Source organism: Molothrus aeneus, chromosome 1 (assembly GCF_037042795.1).
Source record: "Molothrus aeneus isolate 106 chromosome 1, BPBGC_Maene_1.0, whole genome shotgun sequence".
Taxonomy (NCBI): domain Eukaryota; kingdom Metazoa; phylum Chordata; class Aves; order Passeriformes; family Icteridae; genus Molothrus; species Molothrus aeneus.
The window spans coordinates 25,435,621-25,453,185 of NC_089646.1; the positions used below are offsets into that span (position 1 = coordinate 25,435,621).

General features: G+C 38.6%; 1 protein-coding gene across 2 annotated transcripts in view; it reads right to left on the reverse strand.

Annotated features, from left to right (window-relative positions):
• The window catches only part of SLC25A13 (solute carrier family 25 member 13), a 99,018-nt gene that overhangs the window by 41,771 nt on the left and 39,682 nt on the right, over positions 1 to 17,565 (reverse strand). For both annotated transcript variants that reach the window (XM_066553579.1, XM_066553573.1), the window contains 2 exons: positions 7,135 to 7,274; positions 599 to 745 (listed from right to left, as the gene is read on the reverse strand). In XM_066553579.1, the coding sequence (XP_066409676.1) occupies positions 599 to 745; positions 7,135 to 7,274 (287 nt within the window). The remainder of the gene's footprint in view (positions 1 to 598; positions 746 to 7,134; positions 7,275 to 17,565) is intronic.

Sequence of the window (17,565 nt, forward strand, 5' to 3'; positions counted from 1 at the left end):
AGATCTTCAAACCTGAATATGGCCAAGCTTTGGATTACTTGGAATGTGCTGCTACAAGCTCCCAAAATTATAAACTGTGGTCAAAGCCAAAAGTACCTCTTTTCTTTATGCACTCCAAACTGAGACAAAATATACCGGCAAGTGTAACAGCTATGGGTCAAGATACAGTGAATGTCCTTGGCTGATGTTCCAATTCATACATTGTCTCAGGCACTTGGAAATTACACTCAGGAGCTTAGAATTTACATTACAAAGCAAGTTCTTTGAGGATGATATCCTAAGTGGGAGGCAATGGCATTCAAAAATATTTGACGCAGTGTCCTATGATAGAATGGCTGGAAAAAGGCAAACTCCACGTTTGTAGGCCATTACTAAGGTCCATCAACATACTTTGTCTTTTGTCTCTGGAAACCAAGACCATTGAGGATATACATTCAACAATCAGGGTTAATTTTCATATGTGTAGATAATAACTGCTAGACTTCAAAACATGCATCCTCAGGCTGGATTTCGTGTTGTGTAGTAGTCAAGGTACATAAGAAAAGGAATTCTACATCTGTATCCCAGGTCTGCCAGCTGGGATACCAGAACTACTCACAGCCACTAGACATTCTTCTACAAATGGTGTCAGCATGTGTGGCCGGATGGTGACCATAATGTCCCTGAAGTCCATGGCTGTGACTCTTCCAGACTGAGCATTGTCTCTCTGTACAAAGGCTTGTTTTGCATGTTCTAATTGTATCTCCTGAAAATATATGGGGAAAAAAAAAAGCAGTTAGGCTCAAAATAATCACCTTAACAGTTACATTTAATATAAGTAATGCAAGACTCTCATACCTAACAAAACACAACTACATGTAACCGAATTTTAATTGGCTTTTATATGTATGTTTTATGTAAATTTCAGCCTTTTCTATTCAGCCTTTCCTATGGTCTCTATCACTGACCTCAGCACCTAGGACAACATCATGATTTCTTTGCTGTCTGGACATTATGTCATGCAATTCATTTAACTGAGAAATGGAGAACACATACCAGCACACCAGTGCAAGTAATCTCCCACTATGAACATTAAAGTTTTCCATGATGTGCATTACCCAGTTTATTGCATGTGTCACAGCAGATCAAAATACTTTCTGTAAAAGCACCCATTACTTCCTGAACAAGGACAATGAAATCATCAGAGATTTCCATGCAGACACCTACTAATCTGGAAAGGATTCCCTCAAAGAGCATCCTCACTTAAAGTTGTCTGCAAAAGACAACAGCAGTTTAATTTAGAACTCCTTGTCTCATGACTGATCAAAGATCAGTTCTCAGTATTTCAGTAGTAGTAACAGGCATAAATATTATCTGATACAACCACCTGATAATCTCATTTTGTGATTCAAATGTCCTTCTTAAAGAAAAGAGAAAAAACTGTATATAATCTCTCAAAGTTGTATCTTCTCCTACTGTAACCTTCACCTTTTCTTCTTAAATTACTGTTAGACTACTTTATTTTTTTTGTCACTTAAAAGGAACAATCCTGCACAGATAGTAACTGGATATTACATATGAATTTTTGTTCAGTTCTACAGGTTTGTAAAAAAAAACCCCAAAAATTCTGGTGATGTAATCAGACTTCCCAACCTCTAATTTTTAGCTGAATGGAGGAATACAAATCATTGCCATGTATTCCCTTTAAGTTTCAAGGATTATAAAAACTTCTTCACTGGAAAAAACTGATTACTCAACAATATGGAACAAGTCTTGCACTGGACCATGGTACTATCCAACTATTTCCATTATATTTGCAAATATGTGCCTTAAGATACATGTTAATACAAGACTCAAGCTAGTCAAGAATCACCATCATGCAGTATCCACAGTAAATATGATCTCCTATAAGTTGATATTTCTCTCACAGCAGCATTCAAGAAAATAAAGAGTGAAAGGTGAAAGGCAAATTCAGATGGAGCAGGATCAGACCTGCCAGAGGCCTGCAGATGCCATCTCTCCCTCCTTCTATTCACTCAGTTCACACTGCTACTCAAACCATGCTTATATTTTTATTTCAGCCTTCTGACTTTGCCAGTTTTGGTCTTAGTTACTAATTACAGCACTGTACCCTGTGTGATGAAAACCTCCTAATATATTAGGCAGAGGGAGGAAAGGGGTGGGGGGAAAAGACTGATCAATGTTTCACTTCAGAATTAACCTGAAATTTCTTATTTTGATAGGAAACACTTGTGGGGCTTATAATTTGAAGTGGTACAATTTCAGTTCAGCCACATTTTCTTTACATTACAGACCCCTACGCTGAAGTGCAACAATTCAGCAATAATACTCACTCTGGCTGGATGCAGCCACGCAAGTTCTTACTGCACTCCAATTGAGACTACAATTTCAACAGAAATTTGGAAGAAAGCAATTTTGGAAGGTTTATTGTGAGATGAGCACAAAAACACAAAAAGACTTCATCAGTTTGAGGCAGACAACTACTTGGAGGCAGAGAGTTCTGTAGAGGAGTTAAGTATAATAAAGCCTGTATCCTAAACACTCATCACCTAGCAGGTAGAAACGTATGAACAAATGAACAAAAATGTTTGTCATTAAATGGAGGCATCACCATAGAAAAAAATCAATTGATTTTAGCAGAAGGATTACATGGGAAACAGGGCATGTTGATTTCGTCTCCTTCCCTCATTCCATTTGTTTTAACCACTGAAACTGCTGGCAGAGTTTTGTTGGCAGAATCCAGCACTGGAACGCAGTAAAAAAACCTGGACATCACTTGCAGAAGTCCAATCTGTTCCTGTCCCTGCACACCCATCAGTGAGTCTGGAGGTATTGTACATTGGGGTGACCTTAGCTGACAGTGATGTCTTAGTCACAGAACAGAGCAGGGCCCATGCTCCAGAGAGGTGCATCAAGTGCATGTTTCTTGTCACCACTCAGCTGACTGCAAAAAGCCTGCTGGTGCTACAGCTGAGAACAAGCCAAAACACCCCATCCTCTCCTTGCTAATGTGAGTCTCTCCAATTTTCTTGGTAAACTGGAACCCACTGGAGAGAATTATCCCACTTGTTTAAACACATTTTCAAGGTCTTGGTGCTACCATTTACCCATCTTCTTGTCAGCCAGAAAAGAGCCATTTAGCTGTAGACAGACAGCAAGACAAAACTGTGAACAGGATGATGCCAGTCCTCTGAAACTCCTTATTCACACCTCCTCCCTAGTTCAGAAACTAAGTTCCAGTTCAATATGGTTTATGCATACTGCACATAAAGAAGACTGACCTCAGGAAGGTAGAGACTTTTTAGGCTATAGTTATTTTGAGCAGTGCTACACATTCTCCAGTTACACCAAGAAGAAAGAAGCACAGGGATCTTCAGCCACATGACATTTCCAAACCATGACCATGGATGGCAGCAGTATGGCACACAAGAACATGCAGACAATCACATGGTAACAAAAAATCCCTGCTGTCACAAACAAACCAGACACTTCTAATCACTGCACAGTGCATATCAATGCAATAAACTCCTTGAAGTGTTTACCTCAAAAGGATATCCATTCCCTCAGCCTCCATGTCTGAAAGCTGAGATAACTCACAGCATAACTATGTTTCAAAATGAGCTCACTAGCTACTGGCAATTTATCAGGAAATTCTTGATCAGATGTTTGTAACATATGTTGTGTATATGCAGCTAATATAAAAAAAATCACCTTAAAAATAAGTTGAAAAACAATAAAGCAAAGCTGTGGTCTTCAGAGATGCTATCTGACTTGCAATAATTTTATTATTTTATTTATACTTATAAATTTTATTTCTGTCCCATATTATTTTACCTAGATAGACCCAGGTTTAAAGAATTACAATCCTCATTACTTTGAAATACAAATTACACATCCTAAAGAACCTTTTCCAACTAGACTTTCTGTAAACTTAGATATACATCGAAAACAAGCATCTTCCTTGATGCTGGAAGTCCAGAATTCCCCCAGGTAGCATAAGACTTTGTGAAAAATTAATTCATACATCATGGCAGGCATGCTGGCACCAGAATTGTAATGAAATTATTTCCTACCTAGAGATTTTACCTCAGCTTTCACTTACAGCTCATTAAAAGCTTCTTCACCTTCCACTTAGATAAAATTTAATGTTTGCATTCCATCCCAATGGATCTACAAGTCATCAGATACAACACAATCTTTGCCACTGGAGTAGATCCCAAGGTTCAATTATAGAGAATACTAATTTAACTAATATTCTGGGCATAAATAAATTCCCAGACAATGCAGAAATGGTTTTACCAGGCCCACATATAAGCATATGTTAAAATTCATTGTGTGGAATAGATTTTACATGCTGAGAAAGGGGCTGATGTTGCTCTTCATAAGGCAGACTTGCCACTTAAGTGATGATGGAACATGATCATATCCAAACAGATACATATGAATGATATATCGTATAGATAGATGAGCTCATTTTAAGCTAGCAAATGAGCAGGGTAAAATAACACACCTTGAGCTCTAGGTTGATGCAAATAGATTGTTAACTGCATTAAAGCCAAGGAGTTTGGAGGCTTTATTTTCAGGCACCTCTCTTATTGCAGACAGAATAAGTGCTGGAAGAATATAAATATTCAGAATCCCATATAAACACTTCATATTTAAAGCCACAAGAGATCCATCTTGTGCATGGATAAAACATACTAATGTTATTTTCCAACTACCTTGAGCTTTGCCAGAAGTGATGATTAGTCCAAATGCTTCAACAGATAATGATCATGGAACAAGTTTATGTGACATAATAGGACCCAATGTAAAGGAATGAATCTAGCTAGATTATTCCATTAAAAGTTGCAAATTGCATTGTAGTTACAAAGCAGTACCTGAAGCGCCTTACAGAACCATCTGGTCCATGTTAAGTGCAATGTAAAGTGCATTCACACATCAGGAATGCAGAAAGGTAATTTGGTATCCACTGTGGTCTCCTGCTGTCTAAGGTCCAAGGTCTAGACATCAGACTAAAAAGACTGACTCATGCACAGGCAGAATGTCAGAAGGAAAAGCTGAGTACCAAAGGTTACAAAGCTTAAAGGAAGATCTCCACGCCTGTGAACAGTGACTCTCCACTTTGTGCCGAGAGCTATTTCTGTGCCCAAACTTCAGCGTCTGTAATCCAACGCTGCAAGGCAAGAATCAGCAGGGAAACTTATGTGATTCAAGGATTTACAGTTATAGAAAGTGGGTAAACAGATGTGCCCAATTACTGTGACTGACTGAGCATCCTAATAGATCGTACTGGTAATAGGCAGCTTCAGCAATTAATTTATTTGAAAATCCTTGCTGCCTGCACCAATGCTGAGAGCATCTTTATTAGCAGCATTAGAACTTTTCCTGAGTGCATCTCACCTCTCTGGAGACACCCAGAATTGTATCCTTATTCTCCTGGTTTATGCTCTGACCTACATGGATCATCACCAAAAGGGCTGGTTGGTTCATTAGGACCTCTGATACCTTCCATCACAACCAATTATCCTCACAGTATCATCCCATCTAAGTAAAGTCCTTTCAAGTAAGAGAACCATCCCTCCACAAGATGAGAAGAAAGCCTAATAGTTGGGACTAATCTCCAAAGTTAGAAAACTCCTCCCTCAGTGCTTGCTTTTCCTAATTAAAGTTAAAAACATAAAAGAACCCAAAGAAAGAACCTAAATATTGCAAATACCTAGTCTTATCATTACAAGCTCTTTTAGATCTGTGACTCTAAACTCTCTTAACCTCTCTCAACAACCCTTGCACACACATATTTTTGGGGTTTTTTTTTTTTAATAGTTAGAAAGTTTTGCATTTTTATTCTGAGTTTTTCTACAGGTTTTCCTCATATCTCTAAGCAAATAGATGAAGCAAACAGGACTGGTACTTTTTTAAAACTGTGACTTCAAATCACCAAAATCAAGATACATTTTTGAGGCTTAATCTGTAGTTGGAAGGAGATACCAGAACACATTGCCGGAGGCATTTTTTCCTAATCAAGTAGCACATTTGCTTTCTCATTCCAAAGAGGTTCTGATTCCTATTTCTGTCACAAAACTGGTTTATGTCTTAGCTACTTAGGAGTTACAATAGTCAATACAAAGCCTAAGGGAATATGATTTAATCATGTGATACCTGACGTCCTCTTCATACAAAGTTAATTAGGCTCTGTTCTACAAAGTCAATTTGAAACATTTGTCTCAATAGCATTATCTTAATTATTCCTCATCAAAATGATACCACCTCCTACTGTGAACTAACATACTTGTGTAAACAAGAAAAAAAGAAACCTGGCAGTCTTGAAGCAGGTTCCCATTTTAAAATTCTCTAGTGTAAATACTAATACAGGCATTAAGTATTCAGGAGGAATACAAATAAGAAACTCACGTGTTTCACCTCTTTTCCTACTGAAGACTATTTTTAACAGTACTACTGAAATACAGATAATCGGGGGTTTTTATATTAGCATATTTTACTTCCTGTGACAAAGTATCCAAAAGTACAAATAGCCAAGAATTCCTTGCAAAAAGTAGTATTTTATTCTTTATATGCTACAAGCAAATTTTCCCTCTCTAAGATAAGCTTAATTCAAAAAAGATCAAAAGCAAAGTGTATGGAAATGGCTTTTAACAAATACTACTGGATATCAGCTCTGAACTAAATATACGCTTGGCAAACATGCTGTTCACAGACAGAAGTACTTCTTAATACAAGTCTGGCAAGCTGAGTCCAAAATGTTCAATACTGTTATTTAACATTCTTTGACTTGTAGATTTAAAAATACAGGAGATTTTCAGACATCGAAGTCTATGTTTTTAATTTCATGTCTGTGTCTACACAACAGTGTAGAAAAAAATCACCTTCTGCATACAGGTGCAAAAACAAAGAAAAAGGAAAAGAAAAACCAGTTAGCCTGAATCAGAAGTTTTACCGATAGTATATCCTATTTATCAACATACTATACAAGTCCAGTGCTCTGATTGTAAGAGCCTGCACTTGGTACGTACTTCAACTTTGCTACCAGCATGGTATTTGGCAAGTTTGCAAATACTTTGATTCTTGCTTCCTTCTCATTACTCTTGACAAACCATACTGTATTAGACCCACCAGTAAAAACTGAGTGAACTCAGCGTAGGTTAGGTGTCTTTTTCTATCCTTTCCAAAATGCAGCTGTACGAACTCTGAATTCCAGTTAAAAGGAATGTGCTGATGAATCGTGGTCTGGCCAAAAACTTGTTTAGCATCCTCTGGGAAGAAAAGAAAAGTCCTCATTTAGTAATAAAATAAAATAACAAGAGACAAACATATAAACAAATACGATGTTTTATAACAGGAAAGCAATACTGTTCATATAAATTAGTAACACATTGTAAAGCAAACCTAATGGTTTTTGTTTACCCAAATCACCACCCTCACAAATAGTTCCTGAATAATACTTTTATTTGTGAAGTTTTATATGCACAGCATTTATTTAAAAGGAACTCAGATATTTCAAGTTTCAAATTCAAGCAAGGGAAGATTAAAATTAAAAGACAATTTATAAAAAGATTATTAAAGCTAACTGATTTTCAGCATAACGTTTTCAAATTGCTAACAATGAAAGTTTTCTATCACTATAATTCATGCTTTTGAATTTTTCCCAGAGCTCTCCACATTCAAACAAATCAACTACAAAAATACCATTATTCCAAGATCCACTTTTCTGGAGTTACTTATGGAACACTGACAAGCAGGACAGGGGATGGGGGGGAGACATGGCAAGCAGGAATAAAAACTTATCACCAGCACTATCCAGATTTTAAACCTAAATCTCTTCTACAAGGAGGGGGGCATCGTGTCAAGTATGATCACACCTAAATACAAGCTTCATATTTAGTAGTCACAACTGGGCAACAGTTTACTACACCCTTGGCAGACTGGTAACACACAGCAGTTTCTGTGAAAAAGCAACTATTTGATACACGATCAATAGTAAGGACCGTATGTTTCTGCAACTAGACAGCGTATACTGTAAGTAATGAAAACAGCAGTGAGATCTGAGCAAGTATTTGTCTCAAAGGACAGAGCCCACTTCAATGTGATAGTTTTGTCTCAGCCAGAAAATAGGGCGAAGAAATCCTCTGAAGACAAGCTCAAGGCCAGAGGTTCCCAGCTGCTCTGTGCTCTCCTAATTGCTGTATGACTCTTCCAGCAATGCAAGCCAAGAGCCAGTTCTTGTCTCCTGTGAGTTCCTTTGAGCTGGAGAGATGGTTCCCAGGAGTCACTCCCTACCCACAGGCTGGGCCAGGAGCTGGTCTGCTCCCTTCACGCTTTGTGGAAGAAAGACCAGGAGTCCAAACCACGAGCTCCTGTCTGTCTCTGCAAGCAGCAGAGCTGTAAGCCAGTTCCCAAGCACGGCTGGTGCCTGGGGTTGAGGAAATCAGCACAGCTTAGTGCTTGCCTGTGTTCAGAACAAGCTGGGAATCACCCCACTGGAGCCAGCCTCTGCCTGCCAGGCAGGACTGGGAGCCACCTTCCACTTCATTCCAGTGCCACAAGCAAAGGTGGGAGCTGACTCTTGGGGCAATGAGGTTGTGTCTCCTGTACATGCTGAGTTCTGGCTTCTGGTTCAGTCCATGCCAGGCAGGCACAGCAGCTCTGTTGACTTGGGAAAATACAGCCAGGGTGGAATCCCCTCTTTTAGGCAAGGAAGTAGGAAAAAGTGAGAGTGAAGTGGCACAGCTGAGAGCCAGGAAGATGTCAGGAAGAGCCCAAGTAAAAGAAGAATAAAGATACAGAAAAAAACCCAGTCACAAAGAGATGAAAGGGGCATGTGTCCTGCTGCACTGACCCAAAAGCCCTGCACATGGTATTACCCACAAGAACAGCTTGTTCTAAAGCAAGAAGGCTTCACAGAGAGAGCAGAATTGAAACTGCAGACCTCTTCCCATCTCACAGACTAGTCTGTAGTTTCAGCTTTAAAAACACAACACTCACTGATCCCAGGAAATCAGTGATGAAAGAGCAAGTTGGATTTAACCTACAAATAGAAAGACTAACCCCAGTTAACCTCAAATTCATGAAATTCATAACTCCAAGTCCTAATGTCCTATGAGAATTTTCTCCAAGCAAAGTCAATGCCCCTAGGACAGCCCCATTGTTCATTCATGTCTTAAGCTCCATCACAGCCAGCTTGGATCTTGTCTGCCAGCATTGTCCCAGAGCAAAATTCTGCTCACAAGGCAGTGGGATAGAAAGTCTATTGGTTCAGGGTGATGTTCTATCCCTCTACTTGAAGTCTTTCATTTAGGGTGCTTCCTACCGACACAGCTCAAGGCACCTTGCCACATATCACTGGAGATCACATTTATAAAGTTCCTGCTTTCTGCCAGACTTTCTTCAAAGAAGGCAACTGGCATGAAAAAGACAGCTTGTCTTGCCTGCATACAAGAGGAAATAAAGGTTGCCTCTTTCTGGCAGTGACCACTGCTTTTCCAGAGAAATAAATACATTCACAGAGAAATCAGATGTTCATCCACTTCCTCTTTCCCTCTCATCCCATCTCCAGAATTTCCCCAGAGCAAGCCACTGATACTGTGTGGATGAGATTAGGAACAAATCATCATTTACCAAAAGCTGTGGCAGGACTCCAGACTTGCCTTTGTCAGAGAAAAAAGGCGCATTCTTACCTGATGCAAGGTAAGAGATAGCAGAAACTTAGCTAGTATAAAATGAGTCTCAAATTTGTTTTGATGGGGCAATGCTCCATGCAATTCTTACTTCTAATTTTTAACATAAGAAAGTTGCACAGTCTCCTTTGAATATGCCCCTGTACTTTTATTTTAATTTATTATCATGCATAAGCCACCTTGAAGGAACAATTTGTCCTGCTCCCCCAGCTCTGTGTCCTGTAAACCCTCCTTGACTGGAGCCCAAAATTAAAATTCCATCTCAAGAAAATTAAACATAGAATCATAGAATGGTTTGGGGTGAAAGAGACCTTAAAGATTATCTAGCTTCAATTGCCCTGCCATGGGCAGGGACATCCTTCACTAGACCATGTTTCTCAAAGCCTCATTCAATCTGGCCTTGAACAATTCCAAGGATGGGGCATCCACAGCTTCTCTGGGCAACCTGTTACAGTGTCTCACCACCCCCACAGTAAAGAATTTCTTCCATATAACTAGCCTAAACCTACTCTCTTTCAGTTTAAAACCATTCTCCCTTTTCCTATCTCATAGGCTCCCTTTGGGTACTGGAAGGCTGCCATTAGGTCACCCCAAAGCCTTCTCTTCTTCAGGCTGAACAACCCCAATTCTCTCCACTTTCCATCAGAGGAGACGCGCTCCATCCCTTTAATCATACATTTCCTCCTCTGGACTTGCTCCAACAGGTCCATGTCCTTCCTGTGCTGGGAACCCCAGAGCTGGATGCAGAGTTCCAGGTGGGGTCTCACCAGAGCACAGTAGAGGGGCAGAACCTCCTCCCTCACCCAGTGGACATGCTGCCTTTGATGCAGCCCAGGACACCTTTATGTCTGGGCTGCAAGGGCATATGACCAAGACATGCCCAAACGTCAGGAAGTGAAAAGAATGGTAACTTCAGACTAAATACAATGTTTAATTATTGGCATTGCAAAAGGTAAAGGAATGCACAGCAATGAAAGTGAAAACCTCATCAAGCCAATTTGGAATATAATAAGGTCTTTATCCAGACCATTTGCATTCCCTTGGCTGTTTTAGAGATTAAAGGCCACAAGGATGTCTCAGAAGTTCATGTAAGTACAAGTATCACTCTAAACATTCCAAGTTAAAGATGTGCACTTAATTTTTCCTATGACCTGGAAAACACAGACTACCACATCAGTGAAGATACAGTAAGAGAATCCACACAACTTGATCTTTTCACAATCATACTGTATATTGATCTCAATATGACTTGGCAACTACTACCAGATGCTTTTCTGACAGAATGCATGTTGGATTATACAGTGCAGGCAGCTGACTGGAAAATTGCCTACTGTGCTTCTACTGATTCTTTGATGGCATGAGACGTGGTATTCTCTTTGCCACTGCTTTTTTACTCATACCCCATACTTCCTTTTTGCAACCATTTGTGGTGCACAAACTCCTATGCCCAGTGAACAGTCTTCTTCCTCTTCCCTCGTTAGGTCTCATTACCCACTCATCTACCACATCACTGACTCAAGTCTCATCTGTAGGCAGATTGCCCAATTCAGACATTAAAAACTATTCATACTACACAAAAAATTTGAAGTGTTTTAGCTTCTGATTTAACCATCAGAAGGTATCTAATTATGTACCAGAGTTCACTCCAAGTTACTGTTCAGTTCTAACAGTGTCATCTCCAAATCATCCAAGTCCAGTATTAAAATAAAAAATGCAGAATGAAAAAAATGTAGTTTTGCATTAAATCTGCAATTGGAAGTTCCACAACTATCCACAAGTCACTTAACTAAACACAGGGAAACACAAAGAAGCTGAGGTGTGCTTCAGTAGCCAGGAGTTATGATGTCTGTTTAGATTTTTTTTTTTTAAAGAACCTGTTTCAGAGCTAGACAATAATTTGTAATGGAAAGGACATCTGGATTTCATGGAGTCCAGTCAAAGAAAGTCCAACCAGAAGAGGTTGCCCAGGGCCATGGCCAGATGAGGTTTGAACAGCCCCTCATGAATTTCTGACTAAGGATAAGGGAACATTGAAATCCCAGAGGGTCATATTCAGTGGCACAGGGTCTAGTTGGAGGCCTGTCACCAGTGGTGTTCCCCAAGGTACAACACCGGTCCCAGTACTGCTTAATCAGCAAGTTCCACATGAACACAAGGAAGAACTTTTTTACTGTGTGGGTGTCTGAGCACTGAAGCAGATTGCCCAGAGAGGCTGTGGAGTCTCCCTCATAGGAATTACTCAAAAATCATCTGGACACAATCCTGTGCTATGTGCTCTGGGATGACCCTGCTTGAGCAGGAAGGTTGGATGACCCACTGTGGTGCCTTCCAACCTGACCCACTCTGTCACTCTGTGAATAACTCCAACAACAGAAATTCCACAACTTCTCTGGGCAACTGTGCTTTGATCCTTAACAAGTATTTAACCAAAATATCTGATAAATGGAAGCTTTAAAATCCAGTTCAGAACACTGTTTAATTGCTTTAGTTCTAAAAAAAGCGAAATGTTAATGCTTCAATGTCAAGAGCCGTAACAGCACAAAATCAATCTAGAGCTAGCAAAAGATATAACCATTTGTGTGTTTGCATTGTTTGAACCAGAGCTGTAAGAAAGCAAAACAAGCAACAGGTTGAAGATTTTAAACACTCATTTTCAGAAATCCATGCTGTCACTTCTATCAATCTTTTAAAAAATTCAACTTTGACACTCAATTTTAAAATAAATTGCAAGGTTCTAAAACAAATAATTGTTTGTCCCTCCACAGTCTCTAAGTAAAAAATAGCAGCCTTGCCATTTATTTCTGATCACTGCATGAAAGAGTTGGTTTATTTTCCCTCCAGGTGATCTGCCTGTTGACTTACAGTGGGGGTTTTTGGTCCCTTAAGTCCTGGGGACCTTCTTCTCTGCAGTGTACTGATGTGTATGTTTAAAAATTTATTGCACAAACAAGCATGCTGCATTCACATTTCCATTCCTGTGATTCTGTTCCATTTTCATTCCTATGACATTCCATTTCCTGTGATTAAGAAGTAAAATAGAAATAAAGCATGCTTTGGAATAACTACAGATGCACTTGACACAGCAAGGACCACCAATATTCTCCAAATGAAATTTGGACTTACAAATTTTAGGTTTTAAAAGGAAAACTCTGAAATTCTGCTGTATTTTGTGTCTAAGGAAAGTCATTTAACAGAACAAGCTACTAAAATCTTTACTGGGTATAGTCCATAAGTATCTGAATATCTGACATATTAAATCTGAAATTCTTTCAAACTATTTATTTTGCAAGTATATTTTTCATATGTAGACAGAATCAACACCTCTTTATTTTTACACCAGCAGGGACCAATTGCACTGTAGCTGTCCAGCAATAAAAAATTTACTTCAGAATTCATATCTTTGTTTCCTACAGCAATTTAATATATGAACCAAAGTGATAAAAGCAAACTCCGGGCTCAAGAAATAACCATGAACTTTACACTTTACTTTCCAGCATAGACCTGAAAGCTTTATATCTTTAACAGCTATTTTACTTAGATAGATGATATAAAAAAATCACTTTCTTGCAAAGCATTAACACACATTTTCCCTCACTTAAATACTTCAATTTCAAACACACCACAAAATGTACTCCCACAACAGTACTGTATTAGTATAAAACTATTTTAGTTCGATTAAAATGTCTAACTATCTACCCTCAAACCTATTTAAACTGTAATTTTCACTTTGAGCACTTCCAGCATATTCTCAGTTTTGTTTTCTTTTATCAGCTTCTTAAATCAGGTCCTGAATTCCAAATGTTAGGAAAAAATAGTCATTAACTGCTAGGTAACAGCAGTTTTTCCAATTTAGAAAACTGAACTACACACACCACAAAAATATGTGTATTTTGCTATCTGAAATTTCATATTAAAATCTGTAATAACAAAACACTTTTCTGGCTCCTAGAACTTGCTGAAGTTGCTACTTTCTAATCTGCAATTCCAGGCCAGTTTGAAAATGGGATGGGAAAAAATCTCAATTAAAAAAAAGCTTGAAGTGATATACAGCTCCTGACATGGTTTAAAATATGTTCTGGTGTAGAAGGTTTTGGTGCCTCCCCAAGTGCTACCTAGTAATCATGTTGGGCTTTTTTTTCCAACAGCATATAGAGATGGCTGACCCTCAGCTTACCAAAGAGTTACTCTGTTAACTAAAGAGTGACCTCATACAGTTGAAACTGACTCTCAAATTGGCGTGTTCCCACCTTTCCCACGCCAATTTTTTTTCTTTTTAAGTAGCATGAAGTAGCAGCAGAAAGCACAATATTTTAGCCATCTGAGCATGTAGTATTCTTGAACTATCCCACCATTTGGAAGTGCTCTCTGTTACCTCTATCTTTTAAAATTGGAGCCATTATAGTCAATTGTGCAAATCTACGGTTGGTCTTCCATAAAAAGAGGATTTTTAACCCACTGAACTGGAACATCTTCCAAGCAGTTCTTCAGATCTCTGACAAGATACCATACAACACACACATGCCAATCTGATATTCCCATATATCTACATTCAGTTGTTCACAAAACATTCATATATCACTTGAAAAGTTTCAAAAATCAGGGTAGTTCTTTTTGTAATAAAACATTGAAGAGGTGCAATAAAGGTCCACATATATGGAAAAAAATGCATGTTTTTTCACCTCCAGATGACATCTGGAGCCCATCAATGAGAAGCAAAAAGCTTATGATGCTTGTTGAGCTGCTCTTAGAAAATGCATTGGTTAATTTGGCACACCCTCAGGCATTAAAAAAGACTGTACTGTGACAGCCCCACTGGAGTGCCAGCATCCTCAGAGGCAGCCACAGCAGGGTGGAGAAGCAGGAGCCTGGAGTCTCCCACTGAAACTGGTAACTTCTGTTCCGAGGGGAACCACAACCATTTTGTGGCTGGAAGAAGCAACAAAGGCTGTACAGCACCTGTTGTACACAGGGGTGAGATGAAGACCAGTATTGGTAAATAAATGTCTATCAAATGTTGCAAATAGAGTTTAAAGAATATAACTACCAAACAGATCCCTCAAAATGCCTGCAGCAAACCATGAAATCCAATACCAATCCTAAAAAATGTTCAGCATGCATTCTTTCAGGACAGAGACACTAGCTACTGAACATAATTCATTGCCCTAGACAAACTTTTCAACAAGGACAGAGCAGTCTTGCAGACTAATTTCACATTAATGAAAACACTATCACACAGAACATGCTTGTGCTATCATGATTTTTCCCAATCAAAAAAATCCATGATAAGCTTCAAGTTCACAAATCTGCTGAAATTGTTGTCTTTTTTATCTTCTTATCTTCCCCCTCCTCTGGTTGCTTGTGCCCTTGTCACGTCTGAAAACTACTAATTCACTTTCTCATGGCATATTCATACAGCATCCTGTTCAATTTGGCCCTAATTTTTGACTGAGATACTTGTGCACTTCTGTTACCTGTGTTAAATATTGAAAATACTACCAAAAAAAAAAAAAAAAAGGAAGCAAAGAGCAAAAAAGCAGGCTCTTTCCAAAAGTACCATCACCCTTAGCAAGTAAAAATCTGGATTCAAGCTTGTCTGTTTCTTCTATCTCCACTGTATGTAAGGGGGAATAATATGAATTTACACATGGAATATCACATAATTTGCTTACTTAAAATGTCTTCAGAAATTTTCCAGAATTCCTTAAAAATATTTCTACTTGAACTGTGGCTACCCATAATTTCAGTTCACTAGCAACAGCCTTACATTTTTTTATCACCTTCCCTAGCCTCATTAGAAGTTAGCAACAAACTGCCAGCACCCTAAGATCTCAAGTTTGAAAAGCACTAGGCCCCCTGTGGGCATAAAAAATAAATATAGTCCTCTTGTCCTGAGTAATAATAACAATAAAAAACAAAAACAAAAAAAACCAACCAACCAACCAACCAAAAAAACGAAAAAAAACCAAAAACCAAAAAACCCAACCAGACCACTCTCACCAAGGTAAACAGCACAACCTGCTAAAAAACAGAACATCCCTACATCACTTCTATTTTCTCCATACAAGGCAGCTGGGAGATGATGCATGTGACATACATAGAGAGGCTGATGGAATGGGGTTTGCTTAGCCTGGAGATGGGAGCTGCAAAGGAGGAGCTCATTGCTGTCTATAGATACCAGCTGATGAAGGCAAGACAAAGATGCACAGTGAAAGGACAAGAGGCAATGGATGCAAGCTGGAACACTGGCAATCCCAAGCAGGCATCAGGAATTCAGTTTTCCACTACAATAGTGATCAGACTCTGGGAAATGCTTGCTCATAGAGGCTGCAGAGTCTCTAGCCTCAGAGATTATTTAAAACATTGATTAGGTATTTCCTCTTGAGCAGCTGGTCTTGATGGTGGTGCTGCAAGGGTTTGAACCACATGGCTGCCACAGTCACTTCCAATCTGAATTATTTGATGGTTCTCTTACCATCCCCAACAAAACAACAGAACAAAACCAGCAACAAAGAACAAACTGAAACACTGAATTTCAGTTCTGGATGATGTAGAAAACTCAATTGCATTTTCTAGACCTAATGAAACCCAGCAGTGTAATAGGACAAAGCTTTTCCTAATATTTAGAATGACAGATTCACTTTGTATCCAAACAGGCTCTCTTTTACTTAAGATGCTTGCATCCAAGTCTGTCTAGTTATATAACATTTTAGTTAAAAGAGAAAAACAAAACAAAAACTTGCCAAATTGACATATGTCTAGAAATGAAAGTCTCAAAGAATAGTCTGAGAAGATTTCAAAAATTGTTCTGAAGAAAATAAATATACTAACAAGTCTAATTCATATCCTTTTGTAATTAAAACTGGCAATTATTTGTGCAAAATCCAACACTGTACAAACAACAAAAAACATCAGAGACTGAACAGATTTCACATCTGCAATGTTGCCACTGGATCCATCGTATCTAGGCAGCTGTCATTTAAACATCAGCAAATGTTCACTGCATAGGTGAAGCTGTGATGTGTAAGCTAACAAATCACAAGCTACAACTGGTTTCAAGGCAATTTGAACCAGCAATGGAAGTATCACTGATAAATACTAAATACTGCAGTTTGCCAAGAGATCAAAGCTCACAGCTACAGCAATTTATTTTGTTGGTTCAGATTTAGCTTTTCATTGCTTTACATGGTGTTCAGTGTACCAGGCTGGGCATCACTACGCTAGGTGTTGTGCAAGAGATAAAAAGAATTCATAAAAAGATTCCATAAAAACAACCAAGTCATACCAGCAATTGCAGTGCAAAGCATAAAACAAGTAATCCTCTGTAATGAAAGCAAGACCTACGTCCCACAATCAGAAGTTAAATCTTTGGTCCTGAAAGCAATTATGAAACTCTGGTAATCATTTTTTTTATATTAAAAAAATAACAGAACGTTATCATAGAGGAAAAAACTCTGAAGCTCATCACAATAGCTGTGGAACTATTTAAACTTCTCTTAAGAGCTATGTCCTTTTAGAAAGTTTACAAACAAGTGTTCAGGTAATTCAAGTATCAGGTATCAGCTAACAGGAGCACTTAGTAAGATGTATCCTTAATTAATGTGTTCATCATAACAAATGTACTGATATAATTAATAACAGAAGCAGAGACCCACAACAGCTGCCAATAAAATTTTGTTTAAAGAAAAAAGCAAAGTCCAGTGCTCGAATCCGCAGCTCCAGCACTTAACCAACAAAAATTTGGGGATTGGGTTCCAAATTTCCTTAATGTTTTTGCTGGCTTTGGGGGAGGTTGTTGTTTTGTTGTTTCGTTGTTTTTTTTTTAATAAAGGACTGACATTTTACAGCATACTCATAATTCTCAAAGCAGCAC